This window comes from Brachyistius frenatus, unplaced genomic scaffold (assembly GCF_029030835.1).
Source record: "Brachyistius frenatus isolate BFR_SWC_R1_liver_20210118 unplaced genomic scaffold, ASM2903083v1 Contig_1, whole genome shotgun sequence".
Classification (NCBI taxonomy): Eukaryota; Metazoa; Chordata; class Actinopteri; family Embiotocidae; genus Brachyistius; species Brachyistius frenatus.
This window is the reverse complement of record NW_027210600.1, coordinates 6258653-6276113: the sequence shown is the minus strand read 5'-3', so window position 1 is coordinate 6276113 and position 17461 is coordinate 6258653. Positions and strand designations below refer to the sequence as shown.

Below are 17461 nucleotides of genomic sequence, written 5' to 3'. Positions count from 1 at the left end.
GACTGGGTCTGGCTGCTGCTTTCAAATGCTCTTTGGAAATCTCAATTTTCAAGCTTTGAAATCGAAAGTATTGTTATTTTGCAGTTTAAAAAAAAAAAAGCAAGTTGAATTTTGTAATACAGCGTAGGACTGAAATCTAAATGTGATTTTACGTAATACCGAATAATGCGTTATTTAACGGCACATCACGTTCACCGGTCCTGAAAACAAGCTTGAGCTTGACATGCCCAGCATCAAAAGACCGACATTTTCCGAGATAGATGCTCCTGTTTTCAAACGATATACTCGTCTTCAGTTGTTGTTTTTTTTTTCAGAACAATCACGGGGATAGATAATTTGATGTTGTTGTTGTTGTTGTTTTTTGTCAGACTTTAAGGAAAACTCCCCACGCCGGAGCTTTTGCGCGCAGCACCTGAATGCACCATGAGCCCCGGCTCACATCACCGCAGGCGGCGTCTTCAACCGGTCCGCAAAACTTAAACCACAGACGGGAGAGATCAATGTGTCTGAATATCAAGAGGGGTCGGGAGCGTTTCTGGAGTCCGGCGGTGCTCGAGATCAATGAAACCACATCGCTTTTGTCTGAACAGGTTAACAACGGATATATAACGCTTTAAGTCCTCTGCCGTCAGCATGACGAGTTACACGGAGGCAACTTGTGGCTTTTAACAACCATCGTGGCCGCAACTTGGGTTTATTAAAAGAAAAACAAACTAGGTCAGCGTCAGCGAAACGACAGCTGGTTGCGAGTTCGCGTTTGGCGGAGCTTTTTCGTCCGTCGTTTGTGTGCCTCGGTAGTAAAATGTCCCGCCGCTGACGGTAACCTATCGGGTTTAGCAGCAACACCATTAAACCAGCTAAAAGCTCCCAACTCGTCGATTTTTACGCGAAAGTTAACGAGGTTCAAATTCTACAATTACAAAGGATTTTTTTTTTTTTTTTTTTTACTTAAACAAGAAGTAAACGCTGGACTTCACCCTACCTTTACCGAGGTAAGTACGCTAATGGTTGATTTAGTGAACGTTGTTTACAAACTTCAGTTTATTAAGTCACGTTTTGACCGGTTGGGATTTAAATTAAAAACGTGCAGAAATTAAGAGTTAATTATCAAAAAGTAGCGAACGTCACTTGGTGTGAAGTTTCCGGTACGGTGGCCTCGTTATAAGTGGTATTTTGAAATGGCCAACAGCGTGTGTTGCCAGAGGGAAATGAATACATTATTCACCGCTTCCTGCAGAATAAGGGCAACAATATGTAGGACAACCTTTAATTTGACATGACGTGACTTTTTTTTTTTTTTTTTTTTTTTTTGCGACATGTGTCAAATTATAATTTCCTGTCGCACATGACTCCGATGTGATCAGGTGAGTCACACATCACTGTCAACAAACAGATGCGTGTGACAGATTTCAGGATCCACTTCTATTGCATTGTGTTGTTTTCTGAACTGGTGATTTGTTGAAGTTACGACACACCGAGCCCCTTCAGATGTCGCATTTGGTTGATCCTGTTTCCCTCCCAGGAGCTGAATGGCCTCCGTTGTAGCAGTGAAAACTGAGAAGCGACCTGCAGCTGATTCTCAGGATGCAGACTCTAATGCTAAAAAGCCCAGGTAAGCTCAGGTGCTGCTTTGGAGCCATCTGCCCTCTAATGCTTATAACTCATTGGTCAGCTTTGTCGACAGGGCTGATAGAAATCTTTTGTTTTCTGGAGTTCCTGGTTTTTGCTTGTGCTGAATCGAGGTAGGTTTTTAGTTTCGCCACCGCATGCCGTCGGGAGGATTTGGTAAGCGCCGTCTTTGGAGCCATCGTCACTGAATCTCTGCCTGCCCTCCTAAGGAAACTGCTGCCCAGCTTGAAGACGAAGCGAGCCCCTGAGCTCGTCCTGGTGATCGGGACAGGAGTAAGCTCTGCAGTGGCCCCTCAGGTTCCTGCTCTTCGCTCCTGGAAAGGCCTCATCCAGGCCTTGCTGGATGCAGCCAACGACTTTGACCTGCTCGAGGAGGAGGAGAGTCGGCGTTTCCAGAAGCACATGCAGGAAGATAAGAATTTGGTGCACGTCGCCCACGACCTCATTCAGAAACTTTCCCCGGTAAGGCAACATAAGCATTTATTTTTTTCGACACCACCCTGTTGCACATGTACACACATATGTTACACAGACCGCCGGCTCGCTGGCCATCCCTCAGCCTGGGACATCTTGTTTCAACTTCCATGGATTCACATAATCTTAGCTGGGCTTTTTTTTTTTTTTGTGGCACTTGTCTTGTCTAGCAACACAGACAAACCTGTTAGTCTTTTTAAAGTGCAATTAATCACATGCAAGTAACAGGCTATGTTTTCTAGTTTTCATATATTGGTGTTCAGAATACCTTTCTTTGGCTTTCTTCAGGGCTCGCTAAGAAAACGCTCTGATGAAGGCAGACAAGCTGAACTACTTTAGTTTTGTAACCCTCTCTTGCCCACTTTGACCAAGGCATTTCCACAGCATATTTAAAGCCGTGTTTGGTTTTTAAGCGCTCCTATTATTTAGTTTGATATTTACTTTGTTCCTCTTGCTTGATGTCAGAAGCAACTTCTGCATCAAAATGCAGAAATTAAAACACAACAGGTTTGACCTCGTATATGAGATTACTGCATTGATACAAGAGGCAGAAGCCACCTCCTCGCTGACCTTGTTGTGTGGACGTCCTATTACATTATGATGCAAATAAGGCTACATGTAAAATGGTAATTTGGCAATCATAAGTAAGCAAGCATTCTTCATTTCTCCTTTAAGTTGCAATAATGATAGATTGTGTCACACAATATGACAGTGTGGTCGACTGCTTTGAGGAAATGTCATAGAAAATAGACAGCTCTGATAAAATCATTGTGATTGCTCACTCTAGGTCATCGTATTATATAGTGACTGCCTTTTTGGATTTAAAGACATTGATGACAGACCAAAGCACAATGTTTTGTTATAGTTACATCACCAAAGGGTAATATCAAGGGTTAATACCTCCTGAAAATAAGATGAACCAATCAAGAGCACCCAAATTGCCAGAAGAGTCCTGCCAACCAACCTCATAGTCATAACTAGATCCTTACACAGGGCATCGTCATCCCTTACAAGCCTCCACAAGCTCAGTGAGATTACAGATTGCTCCTTGAAAATTAAAATAAAACTTGCAAATTCTGAGTTAGAAAGTTGTGATTCTTCTTTTTTTCTGAGCCCCGCATCTCGAAACCAATTGGATTGTAAAGAATGAATTGGGGAAAGTCAAGTGGATAAAACCATTATTGGATTTACACATATGACTCAGTTGTCTTACTATTGAACCTGTCTGGTCTGGAGCAGGGTTGGCAGATGGGAGTCTTAATACCGTTTGCCTCGTGTGTTAGTCATGTCTCATTGCACTTTTGACATAGATAAAACACGCTTTGTTTCAGCCCTCAGCCTGCGGTAACAAAGGGAACAAACAGCGCTTTTTATGGCTTTATCCGTCGTGTTTATTTCAATCCACAGTTGTGCAGACACCAGCCCACTGCTGTTGGCTACAAACACAGCCGGGTCTAGCATGCTGAGGAAAAAAAACAAGCATAGAATAATGTGAACCAGGACCCCATCCCACCGCTCACAACACATATACACACACACACACAATTACACACCCCGGCCCAGATTTCCAGACCCAGTTAAAGCACCACCCCGGCATACAGTAAGTTATACGAGAGGACATGAGCGTGCTGCCTCTCCATTCACAACACCCACGTGCAAATATTTCATCTTGTTGCAGTAAAGCACGCATTTTTAGAGTCTGCTGGTGTCAGTCATAATTATCCCCTCCAAAGGTATAGAGACGTATTTAATACTAAATTGAACTCGCATACCTGCGACTTCATTGCTCCACTAAACTGCAAACCTCTTTATGATGTTGAACTGTCCCAGTAATGCTAATATGTCCAAATGTATAGCCTGCTCCCTGTCCATTCAAATCCAATAACAGTGACCTGAAAGAGAGTTTAACCCACTTTTGATGGATTTGTCTATCAGCTGGTTGATACACGTGATGTAAGTAATGAGGGTAATCTGGAGGCAAAACTCAAAAGAGACTGCTTTTGCTATAAATCCTATTACACGTTCAACCCTGCAAACAACAAGGTTAATTACAACTTTGCTGACTATGCCGTTTTCTCAGTTCATGAAGAAATGTAAACAGATTTTTTTTTTCTTGGGGAGTAAGTGGAGGAAAAATGAATCGTCTGTTAATACTCATTTTAATCACAATGGCAGATGTTTATTCTTCAATTTTAATCATAATACACACTTAAGAGAGACCATATTATTTGCTAAAATAGGTTATTAATCAGGTTATATCATCTAAATATTTATGATTATCATACTGCAAAATCAAATTTCCAATGTGAAAATAACCAAAAGAGTTTTGTGTGGAAAACGACCAAGCATGTTGCTACATTTATGAAAAACAATGTATTAGTTTAGGATGGATATTTAGACACTAAAGTTTGTTTACTTGTGCGTCATTTGGTTATTACATAAGTCCTGAGACAGTTCAAGGACAGAAGGATCTGGATGGGTGCTGTGGACACTGGAAGTGGATAATGAGCTTCTTCCTGTGGAAAGGACTCCCGCTGTTTAGCCCATTAGAGCTGTAATCTGTGGAAGTCAGCCGAGCATTTCATTGTACTACAATCACCTTGGTCACTGCATCTCTGCACTACTCTTTGCTATTCTTAGCTGCCCGCCTCTTCCTGCCTTTTTTTTTTTTTTTTTTAATTTTTTTTAAATTTTACAACAGGCCCTGCCGGGTAAAGATGAGATTTAGTCGATGTAGATACAACCCTTAATCTCCTAGCAGACTGAGTGTGGTATGAGATTTGAAGAGCTGGGGAAAGGATCAGAGAGGGTAATGGGAGTGCTTGATAGAGAAGTAAATAAAAGTTTCTCCTGAGCAGATGTTTTGAAACAAACACACTTCCCTGGAATTCCTTGTGAGGGGCAGCCTTGTTGAAAGCAAAATAAATAGAAGCATGTGTAAACCCCTTTTTATTCTGTCAAAGGCCTGGAGTACATGACTGCATGAGTGATTCATATATAAGTTTAGGTCTGAGCTGCTGATTTGGGCGTAGTAACTACGCCCGGGTCTTTAATAGCTACTGCATTTAGCAAAAGAAGCACCGATAAAACTATTCATGCTTTTGCATCATCATGTTAAAATGAAAAGAAATGCCCCCTACTTCCTGGTTTGTAGAGGAAATCTTTCTACATGTGGTCTAAGTTCAGTAAACAAACATAAACATTCAGCTGTTGCTCAACCTGGACTCAAATGCACATATTTATTTTAAGAGACAGGATGGTCACATGATAATGTCACATGGTATGTTGACTCAATCCCATTAAAAGGCTCGTCTGGTTTTTCTTTTTTTTTTTTACCAAGAAATATTTCCCCTATAGCTAATTGAGTAATCATGCATGTTCAAACAAGTCAAACGCGCCATTTTTATTGAATGTCGGATGGCTAAACACTGACAGATCGATTCACGGTTGCTCAGCTGAGGATCGATGATCTCAATGATGAGGAGGTACAAAGTCTTACTTTCATGTCAAAATACACCGTGTAACCTAATTATTTGTTAAGATACCTTGTGCAGCAATATCACACCTGTATGTCCAAATGGACATTTCAGTCCTACAGAGGAGAGTGAAAAGTACGTCAACCAGAAAACCTCTTGGACCGTATGTGCTCTTGCAAACGAGCTAAAACTTCACAGTTCTTCCACTAATTATTCCCCGTTTTTGCTGTGAAGAGAACAGGCAACGTGCGATCCACGTTCTTCAAAGACTGTCTCTACGAAGTGTTTGACGATTTGGAGTGCAAGATGGAGCATGCGGGGAAACATCTGCTGCGCTCGGTGCTGCAGTTAATGGAGAGCGGCGCGCTGGTCCTCACCACTAACTTTGACAACCTGTTGGAGATCTACGCAGCCCACCAGGGCACCAAGCTGGAGTCTTTGGACCTGACAGATGAGAAGAAGGTAAACAGTGCTCGGATTGTGCGTATGGCTTTGATTGATCTCTCCGGCCACAATACATGTTGTCAGCTTTTCTTCTTCCTTCTTCTTTTTTTTTTTTTTCAAACAAGTGCTGAGGTCCCTGAAGCAGCATGTGCTAAAGTGAGCACTTGGTTAGTCCAGGCTCAGACGGTTGCTTTTATATCCTGACAAGTTTTCAATTGCAGCCTCACCTAAACGTTGCTCTCAATTCTCTTAAAGAGGAAAATTGCAGGTACATTTCTTAATAATATCTTCTTTGAGCATATGTTTGAACTCACGGCACTGTCAAAAAAAACAACAACATGTCATTTAGCCTTTGAGTGAAGTTCCTTGTTGGCTGGTTTAGGAGGAAAATAGATAACGCTTTGACCTGAAAGAACCCTTTGTCTCTGACAGGTGGAGGAAAGTTAAAGTTCCAGCCATTACTCAGACGCTGTCCATTTTTATAGGTTGAACAATATTTGCTTTTGGGTTGAAGAGGAAGAGCATGTTTTCCTTCCACATGTAGGTTTGTTTCATCACTAAAACGGGTTCCCCACCAAATCTCAATTGTCCATTCTTGTCACTTATATCCCACTTAATTCAAATTTAATTTGACAATTTGTAAAATAGATCACAAATTGGCAAGGATTGTTTCGAGTTTTACGAGAGACCCGTTGCTTTGCCTCCCAGTCCTGGTATTTATGCCTCGTCTCCATCAGGGCTAATATCCTCCCACTGCTGTTCAGTGATTTTACTCTCGTCCCAGCCAGAACAGGATTTTGTGCAATGGACTGTTAAGTTTGTGTGTGTGTGTGTGTGTGTGTGTGTGTGTGTGTGTGTGTGTGTGTGTGTGTGTGTGTGTGTGTGTGTGTGTGTGTGTGTGTGTGTGTGTGTGTGTATATCTAGGTGTTGGAGTGGGCTCAGGAGAAACGGAGGTTAAGTGTCCTGCACATCCACGGTGTTTACACCAACCCCAGTGGTATCGTACTGCACCCTGCTGGTTATCAGAATGTACTAAGGAACACTGAGGTTATGGTGAGTGCTAATGATTATTAGGCATCATGTTTCTGATACAGACATTTGGTGCCTACTTAATGTTTGCATTTGTAAAGGATGTGGCTTATTAGGATGCAACACTGAGGTACAGTTCTTTAGAAAAGGCCGCCGAAGTGCCTCTGTCCCTGCAGCGGTTTATTTGAAGTGGAAGCTTGTCGTGCGAGTGTAATAATACCCGTCACCGGTGGTGTCAACAGCGCGAGATCCAGAAGCTGTACGAGACCAAATCCTTCGTGTTCCTGGGCTGCGGGCGCACAGTAGACGACACGACCTTCCAGGCTTTGTTCCTCGAGGCTGTCAAACACAAGTCGGACCTGGAACACTTCATGCTGGTGCGGCGGGAGGATGTGGGGGAGTTCAAGAAGCTGCGCGACAACATGCTGGACAAGGGCATCAAGGTCATCTCCTATGGAGACGAGTATGCCGACCTGCCCGAGTACTTCGAGAGGCTGGCCAATGAGATCTGCAACCGCGACGTGTCCACCAACGGCTGGGGTAAGAAGGATAAACGGCAATCAATGAAAACTCTGCACGTCAGCTCGATGGAAGTCCTAAAACACATCATGCTGCCTGAGCTTTTTGTGGTTATTTACAATCCGTGTCAAAGGGGCACTTGGCCAAATTTACACATAAACTTCCGTTAACTCGTCTCGATGAGCATTTACGACCTGTGAAATAGGAAAGAAAAGAAGGGGGGAAAAAAAAGGCATTTAGGAGGCACGGAGAGTGTAAATGGGTTGCGTTCTGGGTAATATGGGATTCAGTGTTTTTGGAGTTTGACCTATACCAGGAATAGAAAGTCAGGATATTTCTGCCTCTGCTGCTTTGATTTTGATTATTTTTTACTTAAACGAGCAGCGTGTAGAATTTAGTGGCATCTCCGGCACGTTTAAGAGAATCTACAGTGGCTGTTAAACTTGTGAAAAATGCAGAAGCCCCTTTCATGAGCCAGTGATTGGTTTGTCCCTTGAGGGGGGGGGCTTACGATAGAAACATGGCGTTACACCGTGGCACTCTCTGTGGAATATCTGTCATTATGTAGATAGCAAACAAAAGCACTTTGCAATTATTCACTAATGAAAACTTAATTATGTTTTATTTATGCCACTGGAGTACAAAGGTTTGCCGCAAGTACTCTTTAGTCAGTGGAGAAAGTTATGTAACAATACCTACATTACTCATACTAGGATATCAGGTTAATTAAGCAGTGTGCATTGTTGTTTTTTTGTTCTTTTTTAGATAATACACTTTTATCTGACTTTTGAGTTTCTGTGTGAAAGTGAGCCAGAGAAGCAGGACATGTTTCAGTCTGGCGGGCACTTCCTAAAACAGGTTGAACCAGAGTTAAAGCATTAAAAAGAGCTTGGAAACAGCAGCCAAAGCAATGTTAATCTGCTTTGTTGCAGGTTTGATTCAGGACTTAATCTACAGTTAGTTGTCCTGGTTTCACAACACGGGTCTTCTGTCATTGTCTCTCTTGAAGAATTAAATTAAACAGATCTGCTTAACTTCTGAAGAGTTCAAAATATGAGTTGCATTTCATAATTTTCCTTTTTTTTCTTCATCTTCATCCACAGGTTCTCCCCTACAGAATGGGGAGGAACAGCAGAACGGCTTTAACACACAGAAAAGCCTCCTTCAAGGTTAGGACTGAATGCTTCTCTTTGACTTCGAGCAGTGGCCACTTGCAAGAGACATTTTCAGAGTAACATAACAAGGCCCTGTCCAAGACTCTTTGTCTTCTTACTGCATGCTGGTAGATAGACGATCCAAGCCTGTTCTTGATTTTCAGTGACAAAAAAAGACCTGCTGGTGTTTCCTTTTACACAAACATACAACTGACTTTGCAGTATTAAGATTGTCAGTGGCAATGTTTCAGTTGATGCTTTGTTTTTCAACTGTTCACTTAAGTCCTTCCTTTTCTTTTTGCCCCAGACTATCATTCTTGACAGGTAACACAGTCGGGATCAGTATCAGTCATTTTCCTCCACAGCTCCGCCGAGAGGCCGCTCTGCTCCGAGTAGTACTCAAGTCTGAATTTATTGAATGAATTTAGGAATCCAGGGGAGACCTAAGAGCTGGCAGTATTTTTTTTTCAGATGCCCATTTTTATTCATTTTATTTAGTTCTTATTTAAAAGGGAAAGAAGTTCAAGCTGTCGATGCCAATATGCCCAACCTCAGAGCCCCTCCCACCCCTCCTACCACACTGTATTTGTATGTTGCTGGAACCTCAACATTCAGGAAGCTGAATCCCAGTTTCAAGTTTGCAGATGACGGACTGGTATGCTCTCACGTCAACTTGACAGAAACGGTAGATGTCAATCCACTGACGGAAGCTGAATGTGCCGTTTCGATCTGGACATACAGTAAACCAGCTGCATCACCTCCACCTACCTGCCCTGTAAAGAGACGTTTTGTAGGTGCACGCTGCCACGCACATCACATGCTCTTAAGTGAAAAGTCTTGCGTTGAAGGATTGGATCGGCGATCCGGAAACCTGCAACCGGGAAAACTTGATTTGCACACTACTGGATGGGGAAAGGTATGGGTGGAAATAAAGTATTGGGTGGTGGCGAGTTGGTTCGTGTTATGATGCTGTCGTAAAATATAAGTTTTCATAGCAGAGCAGCTCCCTGCCAGTAGCAATCTCTTTGCCACTTCCTGTGCTGAAGATAAAAATGTCATTTGTAAGCCTTTTTTTGTATTTTTAATACTTGCATGTGTTTTCTGATAATATAGTATTTATAAGTACTATTTTCAAAATAAAGCTTTTGGTATCCCATTTGTCCTGTTGTCATGTTTGCATGTCTAATGATGGAGCCCATTTGCCTCTGCAACACGTGACAGAACAAGGTCCACTACTTTCCAGGCTGTTGTAGCACGTAGCAGCTTTATTTAGAAATGTTGACATTCTCATAAATTAGCTCAAATCTTCTATATAACTCTTGATTCTCTCATATTGCACTACAACAATTGAAAGGGGGGGGCTAGAGATATTTAAAAGTTAGATTTCCTCTTAGAAACGGAGAATAAATCAGAGGGGAAAATAAATTAAAAGGGCCATTGAACTTCAAGTGACCATGTGTAAAGTGTAGTCTGAGAACCGGGCACCCTGTAAGAACAAAAAAAAAAAAAATCAAATTTATAAAATATGTTTCCACTTTTCATCAACTATAAACAGAAGCGATCTTTTTGTAATGAAGATGAGTTAACTGTTTGGTAGATGAGGAGCTCTGGGAGATGACTTTCAAAGTCCATCTGAAAGTAGTGTCCCACATTGTTAGCGTTCAAGAAATATTGATTACTGCCCTGTTGTATGGAGGATCAACCTCGACTCAGCCTCGTCGTTCTACTATATGATTATTTTATTTTTTTCCTCACGGGAGCACGACATCTACTAAATAAGTGCTCCAAGGTCAACTGTAAACCGTTTCCTCCACTGGATTAGAAGGAGAAGTTTGCAACCTGAACTGCCATGGTAGTGGAAGTGTTAACTAAGAAGACAGGAGACAGAGAGGCACTATGGTCACTAAGCTTTCCTCAGGCCCAGGCAGCTGTTGTAGCATCACATCCAGCAAGCCTTCACGACCTGATCTTATTTCCATGAAGAGGGGGGAAACTGACTGACAACATGCCAGCTAGGGGTGGTTGTTTTTTTTATAAGTCTTTACTGTGTAAACCAGTAAAACTGATGACCTAGGTCCATTTAGTTGGCTACAATTTCATTTGGGTGTGACTTCACTGTTTCGGCACTCATCTGAGGTACTTTCTAATTTGGCCCACAAGTTTAGAAATAATGCAGAAAGGGAGGCTCCTCTGGCTTTGTTGCAAAATGATCTGTCTCTAAAAGTCCACACTTCAAATCCTGTGCCGGGTGAATTAAAGTCCTGTGCGTGACACGAGTTCATTCATTTGATGCAAAGTAGACAGGGCGGGACAGGAGCACGAATAACGCAGGCTTAGCGGGGCTGAACCGCATCGTGGCGGCGGGGCAACGGTATTATTGGCTTCCTTGCAACGATGAGCAAACAGCGGAACATGCGGCCGCTTAAGCCTTCATCAGGGCGCCGACCACAGCGCGGGCGTTGAGGCTGCGCAGGTCGTTGTAGGTCTGCCCGGTACCCACAAACACAATGGGCTGGCCTGTGGTGTAAGTCATGGAGATGGCAGCGCCAACCTGTGAAGGGGGGGGGGAGGATGATGCATGAGTGCTATCAGCTTACCGACTGCTAATTATTTGTAACCAGACACAGATAAATCATTTACTGCGTCCTCATATTTTTAAGAGGTCCGAGTGACACGATAAAGTTTTAAGAATTTTTTTTTTTTTTCTCCCCCATTTAAAACAAACCTTGTCATCAATGGTGTCAAACTTGGTGAGAACAATTCCATCAATGAGATGAGGCTTTTCAGACATGGAGTGATCGGCCAGAGCCTGGTTGAACTTCACCTGAAGAAGAGAAGAACCGATGAGGACAGAGCAGAAATGTACAGCATCATTCTTTCAGCTTGGTGTTATGCAAAAGAGTGTGGAGGAGGAGGAGGAGGACCCATGTGCAAACATGACTGTTTCACAAAACAGCAGATGGATGGACAAATGCTGACCCCTGCTGGACAATTTAATCCACAGAAATACATTTTTATTCAACAGTATTTCCTTAAATTACTGTCAAAGACTGATGGATGACAGGATCCTCCGGTCTTTGCATAAATCCCACCGTAGCCTCATTATACATGCCTATATCAATGATAAATATATGACTATGCAAATGTTTCATTCAAATTCAGCTGTTATTTATTCATTGTATGTCGGCGTAAGGAGTACACATTTGAGTGGTCTCACCAGCTGGTCGACTGCCTCGTTGCCCACCAGAGCCTCCCCAACAAAGAGCACAAGGTCGGGCATGTTGACCGCAATAAGTTTGGCCAGGGCCACCATCAGGGGGGCGTTGTCCTGCATACGCCCAGCGGTGTCCACCAGCACCACGTCGAAGGCATGGTTGCGAGCTGCGGGGACGAAACACAGAAGGTGCGCGTGTGAAGCGACCGCGGGGATGATATTAAATCGTTGAATGCAACGAGGTGTAGAGAAAAGTATTTTGACCATAGGCGATGGCCTCCATAGCGATTCCGGCTGCATCCTTCCCGTAGCCCTTCTCATAGAGCTGGACTACCGGCCGTCCTCCGTTCTGCTCCGGGGGATGCAGGGAGTTCAGGCGGCGCTGATGTGTGCGCAGCTGCTCCACTGCGCCCGCACGAAACGTGTCGCAGGCTGCGATCAGCACAGTGAAGCCGTTCTCTATCAGCCAGAAGGAGATCTGCGCCGAGACAGAGACAAGCCGAGTTGAACATCCGAGGGACAAAGTTGCACCTTAAACACATCAAACAAGCTTCAGTTTCAGAGTCCCGGTGTTTCTGCTGGATCACACCCACAGCGAGCCCTTGTTCCCGTCATTAGGAACAACGCTGCTGTTCCTTCTGGGACAAAAACCTTCTGCTCTGAAAAAGTTCAAACATTTGACTGTACCCGAGATCAAAACAAATATTGTTCCACCGGGCCCACGACGCTGAAATGATTATTTTCAGAAACTTTTTTATGTTGGCCCACCGTTCAACACATAATCAGAATTATCTGTAGGATGATGAGCTGGTTAAATAATTTAGGTCAGTCTTCATAGAGACCAAGAGCCTCATGACCACAGACTCACTAAACAAGGCGGGGACTTCCTCTGTGCTGGATCACCTTGTTTGTCACTATCAAATTCATCACTGAATAAACCCAGTTCAATATTTAGTGTTGTCTGTTCTGTTGTTCTTTTATTTCCAATTCAAGTTTCTTATTGATCTCTCGTTTGCCTATTTTAAATGCATTTGAGAGAGAGAGAGAGAGAGAGAGAGAGGCGTTTATCACTCTGCTGTTACAGTGATGCTTGAGGCCTGTAGAGTTTGGGGCAATTTTACTGCAACTTGAACCTCTGCACCAAGAAGGAAACTGGTAAAAAAAAACAACAACAACAACAAGACAATCAAATTTCTTGAATTTCTTCAAACAAGCAGGTCAGCAGGCCAAAGTTGTTTTCTTTTGATCAGCACTGTTTGTCGTGTAGGTGCCGCAATCCACAGACAGAAGGGGAAGTGAAGACAGTTCACATCAGAACTTCCCATCAATTGCGGTAAGCGATCAGCAAACCACAGGAGCATCGGGCCGCTTGCAGACAAATATTGGCTCTGGGGTTCATGTCATTCACCTTTTTGAAAAAGGTCAACTCACTTTTGCCAGGTTGGTCGACTTTCCAACCCCATTGACGCCACAAAATGTGACGACAAAAGGCCTCTGCTGGCTCTGCGCCTCCATGACGTCTCTCAGAATATCCACCCGCCGCTTGGGCTGCAGAATCTGCACCAGTGAGTCCTGCAGGGCCTGTTTTACTGTTGAGGCCACAGCTGCACACACAAACACAACCTTTACTTGAGCTTTAAAACAAATGAAAGTTGTTTGAGGAAGGCAGTGGCGATCAATACTCTACTTTTGGGTATGTTGAATGCAGTCGATAGGTAAGGGTACTTACTGGTGAATGTGCCCATGACTTTGCCCTCCAGTTTTTTGGCTACGGAGTCACAGAGCTGGGAGGCAATGTCGGCTGCTACATTCTTTGCTGTAGGATCAGATAGGAGAACGATGAAGAGCAGACTGTGTGAATTCACACCCTGCAGAACAAAAGGCGGTGAGTGAAAAGGCCGTGCTCTCGTACCGATGAGGTGGTCCCTCATCTTCTCCAGCACTGGCAGCATGTCCTCCTGGGACAAGCTCTTGGAGCCCACCAGGCCCTTCAGCATCCCAAACATCCCTCCAAAACCGCCACCCTTCTTGGAGCTGAGAAAAACAACAGAAAGTTGAGCCACGTTGTTCACAGTGCAACTTGCATTTTAAACTAATTTATGAATACTTATGCAATGACAGAAACACTGTCACCTTGTCTTGCTCGTTTCATTGACAACCACTCCCTCATCTTCCTCCTCCATCTCCCCTTCCTCACTGGACTCGTAGTCCACAGACAGCAGGTCTCCCTTCATGGAGCTTGGCTGCATTCCCTGAAACACATTCAGGACACCGAGTACTTGGCGTCAGACCTTTTATTGTAACGTTATCGATGTGACTGACACGAATGTCTCTTCACCCAGAAACCTCTCGGTAAAGGAGCTGCATACCGGATCAATCGGTGCTTCCTCCTTCTGTTCGTCCCCGATGGGAGAACCTTCTTCGCTGTAGTCCAGGTTCTTCGTGCTGCTACCGCCCATGTCCCACACACGTCTCTGTTTCTCCTTCGGCTTCTGAGGCTTTGGGGACTTGCTGCGATCAGGAAAACAAAATATCAGATTAATGAAACTGGAAGAAAAAAAAACCGATTAAATTAACAACTCTTAGCTATTCTGTGTGTGCTGATTTGAATGCACATTTATAGTTGTTGGATAAATATTTAAAAACAAAGCAATTAAAAACTATGGTTCTGACACAGACACGCAAGCGACAATGTATTCATTTTGAACACATCTGATCCAGCTTTTAAAGCCCCAAGAAAGGTAAATTATAGTCGTCCGGCTTGGTGTCCAGACATATTTGTTGAATAGAAACTTCCGCAGATTAAATATGGACTCACCACAGCGACTGTCGTCAACATACAAATTGCTCTGGATCTGCTCTTTTGAACACTGCTAAGGTGTGTTAGCTACGTATGTGCATGGAAATGTAAAGATATCAGCTTAGGGTGATCAGGTGTCCCACTTTTTGTTGGACTGCCCAGCATTTTTATTCTTCGTCCTGTGTTCCACATATTGAGAAAATGTCTAGTTTTCATAAGTAAACACTGCGGAACAGGCGCTTTTCCATCTTTCCTTTTCCCAGAGTCCGTAAAGCAGGGAAGGCTGTTATCACAGGGCTGCGTCATCGGATAATCTAACTGTGCATACGTGAGGCAAGTGTAAGTTAGTCTGTCACCATCTTTGCTGCCAATGCTACGCCCGACAGCACTTTCTGCAGAAATGATTCATTTCAAAGAAAAATGCAGCTACAACAAAGGCTGTAAACGACATATAACGGGATGAAGTTGGTGGAAGGCGACTCCCTGGGAGTTTTTCGCCTTTTTGCCCCAGTTTGGTCTCAAATTTACTGGTGGGAGAATACGTCGTGAAGTGACTCAGTGCATGCGAGAGGTGCCAATCTGTGGATGCATTCCCACTGAAAAAAAACAAAGATGATTGCCAGACAGATAAGGAAACAGTACGTGAACTAAATCACAGTTACCACGCTCTGCAGCAGTCCCAGTCATACAGTTCAGTAGACTATGGTAGTAAGATAGCACCCCACCAAACCTATTACTGAGAAATGTTTGCTTCTTTTTATGCTTACTGTATTTGCCAAGTGTGGGAGTTCTGAAAATTGCATTGACATAAAATATATTTGTTTAGTCCTTCACATGCTAAAGGCCTAACCTGTAACCTGCATAGACCACCCCTTCAGCATTGGTGACACGTCCCACCTCGTCCCACATTTGGCATGTCGGGATCTGGTGACCTAACGTCAGCGGCCTTACCTGGGTTTTTCAGTCGTTCCCGGCATGCGCTTGCGGAAAAATTCCTCTCTCTTCTTATGCATCATTTCCTCTGCAGTCAGGAGCTGGTTACCATTCTCAACCGTCTTGGGGCCGGAGGGTGAGACCTTGGTTTGATCCACTTTGGCAGCCTCAGCTGCAGGAGCTGGAAAAGATCACAACAGCTTTCGATTGAGACTGAGATCATGTTAGGCCAGCTGTTTAAAACGAGATATTTTAGAACAGCGACAAATAGCACTTACCCTCCTTTTTGGTATTTTTATTCTTCTTGCCACCCGGTTCCTTGCCTTTGTCCCCACCCTTCGTCTCAATCATTGACTTCACAGTTTTTTGGGATTTTTCAGACTCCTTGAAGGACCGCATGGGGGCGGGGCTTCGGGCTCTACTGCAGTCCTCCGCCTCTCTTGGGGGGCAAAAAGAAACTTGATTAGTAAAGCGTCTTTGACTTTTCTCTGGTTGAAATACACTTTTGACTCTTACAGCTCTGTGGGACAGCTTTTTAATATCACAGAAATTGTAGTGCTGCCTGCAATGGGGAAACTAACACAGACACATTTGAATTCAATAGTTAGTAAAAAAAAAAAATTTAGTCTGAATTGAAGCAGTAATACTTTATTTGACTAGCTGTATTTTACTAATGACATGTGTTGATATAATCAATCAATTACACATTTAGACTCAAAACAGTAACAGAGTTGAAGGGGTTTATTATCCGTCTTTACCTGAGCAGCATCATGAAGTCCTCCTCGAATTCAAAGCTGTTGTTGAGAAGCTTCAAAGACCCTTTTTGCTCCAGCTCATTCTTATAACGATCCCTGAAGTGAAGCTGAACGTCATCTATAAATTTGTCCACATACGTCAGGGTCAGGATCTTTTGAAAACCCACCTGGAGAGGTGGAGAGGTGGAGAAACGGGGGGGGGAAGAAAAACAGCGGTCACGATCATCAGCAGGTAAACAACGACACAAAAATAAATGCAGGTTGGTGTTTTGTTTGAATTGATGAAGGATGGAGACGCTTACCACAAAAATCAACTCGAACTCATTGTCGAGTTTGTACTTCAGACTCAGAGCCTCATGGTTGAATGAATTGTTCCCACTTCGCTCCTGAAACGTCACAAACACCGACGACATGTCAAAACACACGTGTTGCCGTTCAACGTGAACCAAGTCACGGGAGGACAGGCCGCAGTCAAACAACCAGCAGACAGATCGCAGGACTCGTGACTTCTTGCTCTCTCGTCCGGTACGTTAAACGTTACGCAGCGAGCTGACATGTCAGCTGCCTGTTAGCGTTAGCTGCCGGAGCTACCTCCAGGCGGTTTGATGAACGTAAAGCAAGACGGTCGACGGGTCGAGAGAGACCGGGACTCACCTGAAGGATCACGGAGCGGATCAAAGCGTTGACCGGCCCCGTGAAGGACTCGGTGACCCCGGCTCCCTGAAAACACCACAACACGATCCCCCCTTTGCTGAAGATGGTGAAGAAATCTAGCATCTTGACACCACGTATCTGGATTTAAAAACACACACAATCAAACGTGAAGCTCCGCGATAAATACACGGTCCTGTTCATCTTCAATGGGCCGGCGTCTTTGCTCTTTAAACAATCCAATCTTACCAGATATTACTTCAATTGATGAAAAAAAAAATCCCCCCCACGAGCAGAACCCACCGCCGGTGCGAAACTGTTTTAGACACGTCAGATGCAGAATCCGGAAGTGACGCTCGCTTCCGGAAAATGTTCGACGTTTG

At 43.8% G+C, this 17461-nt stretch overlaps 2 protein-coding genes across 3 annotated transcripts; one reads left to right on the top strand and one right to left on the bottom strand.

Annotated features, from left to right (window-relative positions):
* The first annotated feature begins 1159 nt into the window (after positions 1 to 1159).
* On the top strand, positions 1160 to 9881 carry fam118b (family with sequence similarity 118 member B). The gene is made up of 8 exons (XM_069713706.1): positions 1160 to 1364; positions 1523 to 1612; positions 1839 to 2091; positions 5814 to 6041; positions 6948 to 7076; positions 7295 to 7592; positions 8675 to 8740; positions 9033 to 9881. The coding sequence occupies exons 2-8, from the start codon at positions 1530 to 1532 to the stop codon at positions 9044 to 9046; spliced, it is 1071 nt and encodes a 356-aa protein (XP_069569807.1). The 5' UTR covers positions 1160 to 1364; positions 1523 to 1529; the 3' UTR covers positions 9047 to 9881.
* Positions 9882 to 9961: 80 nt separating this feature from the next.
* Positions 9962 to 17426, bottom strand: srpra (SRP receptor subunit alpha). Of its 2 annotated transcripts, XM_069713501.1 has the most exons (15): positions 17328 to 17426; positions 17082 to 17219; positions 16730 to 16813; positions 16431 to 16594; positions 15951 to 16111; positions 15691 to 15853; positions 14309 to 14450; positions 14073 to 14191; positions 13852 to 13973; positions 13669 to 13755; positions 13371 to 13543; positions 12204 to 12417; positions 11943 to 12106; positions 11451 to 11549; positions 9962 to 11276 (listed from the first exon to the last, which is right to left on the bottom strand). In XM_069713501.1, exons 2-15 carry the CDS (start codon positions 17202 to 17204, stop codon positions 11148 to 11150), a joined length of 1944 nt encoding a protein of 647 aa, XP_069569602.1. In that variant the 5' UTR covers positions 17205 to 17219; positions 17328 to 17426; the 3' UTR covers positions 9962 to 11147. The 2 variants fall into 2 exon arrangements, with proteins under 2 accessions (XP_069569602.1, XP_069569689.1); XM_069713588.1 differs by lacking the exon at positions 17328 to 17426 and having other exon boundaries at positions 17082 to 17307.
* Positions 17427 to 17461: the final 35 nt, after the last annotated feature.

Excerpts from the sequence above, each read along its gene's own strand:
- fam118b (XM_069713706.1), top strand. The coding sequence starts at position 1,530 with ATGGCCTCCGTTGTAGCAGTGAAAACTGAGAAGCGACCTGCAGCTGAT. Across the intron at positions 6,042-6,947 it reads ACCTGACAGATGAGAAGAAG|GTGTTGGAGTGGGCTCAGGA; the intron begins GTAAACAGTGCT and ends GTGTATATCTAG. Across the intron at positions 7,593-8,674 it reads CGTGTCCACCAACGGCTGGG|GTTCTCCCCTACAGAATGGG; the intron begins GTAAGAAGGATA and ends CTTCATCCACAG.
- srpra (XM_069713501.1), bottom strand. The coding sequence starts at position 17,204 with ATGCTAGATTTCTTCACCATCTTCAGCAAAGGGGGGATCGTGTTGTGG. Across the intron at positions 16,595-16,729 it reads AGTTCGAGTTGATTTTTGTG|GTGGGTTTTCAAAAGATCCT; the intron begins GTAAGCGTCTCC and ends CCACCTCTCCAG. Across the intron at positions 14,451-15,690 it reads GGAACGACTGAAAAACCCAG|CAAGTCCCCAAAGCCTCAGA; the intron begins GTAAGGCCGCTG and ends TCCTGATCGCAG.